Source organism: Musa acuminata, chromosome BXJ3-9 (genome assembly GCF_036884655.1).
Source record: "Musa acuminata AAA Group cultivar baxijiao chromosome BXJ3-9, Cavendish_Baxijiao_AAA, whole genome shotgun sequence".
Classification (NCBI taxonomy): Eukaryota; Viridiplantae; Streptophyta; class Magnoliopsida; order Zingiberales; family Musaceae; genus Musa; species Musa acuminata.
This window is the reverse complement of record NC_088357.1, coordinates 13,301,548-13,307,547: the sequence shown is the minus strand read 5'-3', so window position 1 is coordinate 13,307,547 and position 6,000 is coordinate 13,301,548. Positions and strand designations below refer to the sequence as shown.

Sequence of the window (6,000 nt, the reverse complement as noted above, 5' to 3'; positions counted from 1 at the left end):
TACCGCATAGTAGTCCAGGAGGTAAACCCACCGGGATCCTTATCCTGACCACCGGCTGTCTCGCTGAAATCGAACGGTGGGATGGGGCCGGGAACGGACATGGACGGCCTAGATTGGACGGAGCGGAGATATTTTTGGCATCTATCCCGAAAGTTCTCTTTTGGTCAACGCTGACGGAGTTGCGGCCGGACCGACGGTGCGTCCCACCACCAGATATAAAAAAAGGGTGCCGCGCGAACGCTTCGCTCGCCTACCCGCTTCCGGCGTCGCCCGTCTCACGTATCCGCTTCCTTGTTGGATGCAGCGATGGCGGCCACGCGGGAACCGCGTCTGTCGCATCAGATACTGTGGGTCCCACTACTAGATATGTATAAATATATATAAAAGGAGGCTCCCGAATGCTCCGCTCGCCTACCCATGTTGGGCCCCGTCTCACGTATCCGCTCCCTTACTGGAAGCAGAGACGAGGCCCACGCGGGACCCGCTCTCCTGCGACAATTTCACTCTCAGAGACGGTGGGCCCGATGAGATAACATTTCGTGCCTCGTAGTTTTGGTCGTAGCGAATCTTTCTTGTTCTCACCGCGTTATCTGTGTACGTACAGGTTGACTCGAACTCGTGATCCGAGTCGTGGTCATGAGCAGGTTTGGGTGGGCTTGAAACAACCCCTTCCGTCGTCAAATCGATCGATCGTGGCGCGTCGCCTCTGATTTATTATGGTGCACGTGACGATACATTGTTGCCGTTGTTTGACTTTAGACTCGTTTCATGTCATGAGATGATTAAAGGTCTTCAAACTTACAAGTCATGATTTGGTCCGACGAAAATGTTTACCGGATGTCAAATCTTCATCATCCATGGCTTCGTTCCAACTTCTCAATTGCCTCCTACATTTGTTTCACGGAGGGGATTAAAGCATGAACAAGCCATCACAAGCCTGTTAAACCACTACGCATGAGGCAATTAACACGAGATTTACTCGCATGCAGTAGAGTGGTCCACAAGTTAGGGGTCAGTTGTAAAGAGGAATTAAGAATCACTATCTAGAAATTATACTGAAATCAACAGCATGTGTTTCGTTTCGATTCTTCTACAACAATAGACAATCAACATCTTCTTCCAGCACCGTTGTTCTTGCTACCATACCACCATTGCAAGTTATTGGTACGAAAAAGTAGCAGAACGAAGATATATAGAGAGAAATTAACAATCATTATCTAGAATTTCTAGAAATCAACAAAAGAGGGAACGAAGATATAGATAAATTAACAATCACTATCTAGAATTTCTCAAAATCAACAGAAATGTTTTGAGAACACCATCATCATGGTTACATTTTATTTTACAACAATAACCAACAAGATCTTCTTCCAGTATCGTTCTTCCTGCGGTACCTTGTAGCTAGCCAACTTTGAATCTGAATGTAAGTTAATTTGGATCTCCTTATGCTGAGAACTGTGTTTAGAGGGGCATTTTGCTATCACCATTTATCACACGATTGACAAATTATGCCTCTCAGAACCACTAAAAGCCTTTTGCCGTAGATAATTCCTCGATCAGCATTCATAAGCTTGCTTCCGAATCTGAAAGGCACACCTTCAAATATTCAGTTGCAAACATGGCCATAATAGACAGAGACGGCTGCACTTTTTGCTCGCTTTTGATTTAGGTTAAAATGCTTGCAAGGTAGTAAATAACCCTTGGGATTGCAATACATAGCTGCTCATTTAAGTAGATAGCTTAATGCTCTTAGATAGCTCCCCAATTCTAGTGTGGCAAGAATGGCAGTGGCATTAGTTACTAAAAATTGAAAAGGAGAATCAACAGTAAAAACTATGTATTTGATAATTGTTAATGCATGAAAGGAGAGCTTAATTATGTTTAGTTGCTAAGGGCATAGTAGAACAAGCTATGGCCCTTTGAGAGGGGAGGAACAAGCCACGTCATGACAAATCTGCAGACACAAAAATATCATAATCTTGCCCCCCTGACCAACTACTGTATTTTGCTTCTAAAATAAAACCAATATTGAAGAAAGGTACAACCATGTCCAACCATGTGAATGGGGACTTGAGATCCAAACGATTTGAAGAACATCTGAAGAAGGACTGGTGTTGGAGCACCAGGCAGAAGAACATATAGAACTAACTTTTAATAAGTATATTGCAAGGCCATTCTGATCATAGTTAAATAATACAATAATTCATATCTTATTCATAGGTAACTCCAAGACAACCTCAAGGTGAGCATGTAAAACAAAGCAGGAAATTAGAGTAGTTCTGACATCAGTGTGACAGACCAAGATACTACACAAGAATAAATGCTTTGGCATGGATTTTAAACATTTCAAGCAGATACCGAGACTAGAGGAGTTTTCTTAGATTTAAATCCCATGCTACATGTTACTGTTTTGTGCCTCTCATCTAATGATAGTGCATGTCATTTTCACTGAGTCTACCAGTTGGATTATGCTATCGAAGTCACTATGGCAAAGCAAGAAAATTATGGTGTCTTTGGTTCATCATAAAAGAAAAATTTATGAAGGATGTCAGTTTTTGGTTCAGCTGCAAAAATTTTTGATGTTTTTGTCTTTATTTTTTTATGTAGCACATAGTAGAAAAAACAACATACGGAGTTAATGGCACTTCACACCTGAGATTTAGCAAAGCAATTACCAAGTTCTGAAACAACTTACCTTACTCTTTCCACACAATGCACATTTGTATGATTTTCCTGCATTAGTAGTGCCACTGCATCATAGTTTTCTTTAATATGTCAGTACTTGCTATGCTGGGAAAGCAGCTGGAACTAGTAAAAGAAAAGCTGTACGGATTAGTAGTGGCACATTAAGCAAACTGGAGCTATTTGCACTTACCATTTTGAATGATTTGTTTTTCTGAGACAAGCAGTTGACTGTTAGGTTTCTGAAGCATGTATGCTTTGTTTGCCACTCGAAGATAATGCTTCTCTATTATGCGGTTTAGAAAGCAAATCATGATTGCAAGCTGAAGGCATGACTGGCAGGATCCCACCAGGATTCAGAGGAAATAGAGTACAGTAGTAACCATCCATGATAGCCTCAAAATTGCAAGTACTCACAACCTCTGGAATCTGATACATATCACATGTATAGCCATAAAGATTGGGGTACTCAAGTAGCTTCTTCTTTGTGCACTTGAAGAGGACGTTGTACACAAGGTCGAAACGGATCAAAGTAGTAAATAGGCAGACATCAGCTAAAGTCAATGCATCCCCACACAAGTAGCGAGAGGTAGACAGATGAGATTCTATCATATCCAATGTGTTGAACAATCCATTGACTGCAGTGTCATATGCTTCTTGGCTCTGCGCAAACCCGCATCTGCAAAACGAAGCTAACTGTTGTCAGCGAGAGATTTTATATACATCCAATAACACAATTTCACAAATGACCCAAAATTGGTCGCCCATCGATCTAATTGTTTTCCATCAAAACAAGGTAGTTGGCAAAAATTTTCCCCTCTTTTCATTAAGAATTCTTGGCAATCCAGAGAGAAAAATGCCTGCTTGGGCTGACAAAGATCATGCACAACTTGTCCATTACAGACTTCATTGCGAGATATGCTAACATTCTCTAATAGATATTGTTGGAATTGTTTAGCTCAACAAAGTTGCATGAAAATCCCACAGAGCTCCAACTTGGAAGAACACATAAAAGAGAGTTTCTTGCGCAGGATAAATATCAAACGCAGAACAGAGCAATTGGAGTAACAACAAGATAAGGACAGAGAGAGCTCATTACCTATAAACCCCATTGTTAACGTTGGGATAGATCACCCGATTCCAGTCGTCGATCTCGTTTTTGAGCTCCGACGGGCAGAGGTCCAACCCTGAGCCACCATGAACCTCACCACCGAAGTCAGCGGAGTTCAAGAACTCGATGATCGCGTAGCTCTCGTTGCACACCACTTCCTTCCTCTCCGCGTCCCAAAGCATTGGCACCGTCGACCTCCCGTCGTAGCCGCCCCTCCGGAGCCCGTACACCTCCCTCAGCGTACTCCGCGCATTGGCGCGGTCGGGCCCGGGTCTCAGATCTTCGCCGACGGCGGAGGGTCCACGGGGGCGGAACAGCCAGGAGCCATCGAGGCCGGGGGCCGCGATGGAAACGGGGAGCGCGGAGCGGAGGCCCTTAAGCGCGCGGACGACGAGGACGCGGTGCGCCCAGGGGCAAGGGAGGGCGACGTAGAGGTGGAGGTTCATGGGGTTCCGGCAGTACGAGGCGGGGACCGAGGGAAAGGAGGAAGTGGGACGGGCGTAGGAGCCAGGTGGGGAGGCGGCGGAGGAGGAGGAGGGAGCGAGTTGGCGCATCATTAGGTGCCACGCGGCAGACCATCCGGATCGGACGGCAGAGACGAGGGCCTGAGGGGGGAGGCCGCGGCCCCAAAGGAGACGCCCGGCGGCAGTGACCAGGTCCTCCTTTGCGTCGCTAGAGGAAGAGGAAGAGGAGGAGGAAAGCACGGTAAGCGTAGGGCATCGACGGCGTTCGCTGGTGCGGTGTCGGGACCCGCCGGAGAGTCGGGGACGGGGTTGCGGAGTCGGGGGGTTGGGGAGGAGCGATGCGGCCGGCCACATGTTGTCGATGGGGTGTCATTTGGTGCGTCGAAGGTCGTTTAAGAGCTGCGGCGACACGCTTTGAGATGCGCTCACAAACTCGATTGATGCTTTAGCATTCGTGCCGAAGACCCCGAAGTATCAGAATCACACTGGTAGCGTCCGCAAAGGCTCGATGGATATATTTAAAGAGTCGTGCTTAGGCCCATGAACAAGAATAAACCTCCATACATTCTCATTCATGCTAGCCATAAATACTATTTCCTTGACTTAAACCTTAATATTGTTTTGATTCTATGATGCATTTTTCCAGTGTTATTATAGTTCAGCATGATAAAATTATCTAATTACAGAATCAATATTTCTGCTTCATTTTCAAATGGAGTGATCTGAGCTGAAGCAGTACAATGACTATTGTTTAATATCACAAATGCTTAGTTTTTTTATTGAGAAATGCTGATGGTCAACATATATATACATATACATATATATTTATATATATATATATATATATATATATATATATATATATATATATATAAAGAACTTGCAGATTATTTAAGTATATATATATAGTTAAATATATATTTATATTTACTCAACAAACCCATGGGGTGAAGTTTAATGGCCTCTATGACACATTGCAAGTAGCCAGCCATATGAGGCCTAGTCAAGAAGTAGAATAGCAGATGTGTACCTTTGAATCCATAATGTTTCAGTGGTGAGATGGGGGATGGATGGGTTCATAGCTTCACAGTGCAGTTGTTGATCATGGTAAGAAGGTACAGAGTGCTTTGGCTGCTCTTCCTGCTGGTTCATTAATGCCATTGATCCAACGACATCTGTGGTCGAAAGCTTGGCGACACAACAACAGATGGTATGATGAAGCCTCCTCTCATTGACGGGCACATTTTGCATGCTTCAAAGCTAGCTTTAGCTGCCAAACCCAAATGGGCACAGACTGCCTCGATCATCACTGTAGTTCCATAGACTGCAGCAGCTTCATTTCACTTGCAGGCCTTCTTATCGGCTGATGTCTTCTGTTTTGTACGTACTCGAAACCACGGAACAGTGATAGTATTGTAGTCAGTCAAGTGCACGTACTCTAATGGTTATAAATCTAATGCGACTTGGTCTGATTTCTTAACACGGTCAGTCAGAGAAGCAAATGCCACATGCTCCTTACCGTCTCATTCCCTCCATAGCAAACTCCTCAAGGATGAGCATCTCCGCTTGATCAAGAAAGATGTTCAAGAAAGTGAGTTTATTAGGAGAGTTCGTTGATTAAAAAAGATGCTTTAGGAAATGAATTTATTTCCTAATGTCTTGAAACCCGAAGAGATCATCCCTTCCTATATAAATTCTACATGATGAAAGTTTGTGGTGCATATACAACATATACTCGGAAAG

General features: G+C 44.1%; 1 protein-coding gene across 4 annotated transcripts; it reads right to left on the bottom strand.

The window, feature by feature from the left end:
• Positions 1-1,246: 1,246 nt before the first annotated feature.
• Positions 1,247-4,671, bottom strand: LOC103998288 (uncharacterized). 4 transcript variants are annotated; one of them, XR_001979721.2, is made up of 4 exons: positions 3,782-4,671; positions 2,876-3,361; positions 2,696-2,808; positions 1,247-1,583 (listed from the first exon to the last, which is right to left on the bottom strand). XR_001979721.2 is itself a non-coding variant. In XM_009419722.3 (3 exons), the coding sequence occupies exons 1-2, from the start codon at positions 4,609-4,611 to the stop codon at positions 2,917-2,919; spliced, it is 1,275 nt and encodes a 424-aa protein (XP_009417997.2). In that variant the 5' UTR covers positions 4,612-4,671; the 3' UTR covers positions 1,247-1,583; positions 2,876-2,916. The 4 variants fall into 4 exon arrangements, 1 of the variants encoding a protein (XP_009417997.2); XR_672691.3 differs by having other exon boundaries at positions 1,247-1,767; positions 2,696-2,750; XR_672693.3 differs by having other exon boundaries at positions 2,696-2,750.
• Positions 4,672-6,000: the final 1,329 nt, after the last annotated feature.

What these genes read in the sequence shown, in the direction of transcription:
- LOC103998288 (XM_009419722.3), bottom strand. Translation starts at nt 4,611, where the DNA reads ATGTGGCCGGCCGCATCGCTCCTCCCCAACCCCCCGACTCCGCAACCC. An exon ending in GTTAACAATGGGGTTTATAG is followed by an intron (nt 3,362 to 3,781) that starts GTAATGAGCTCT and finishes TTCGTTTTGCAG; the next exon opens with ATGCGGGTTTGCGCAGAGCC.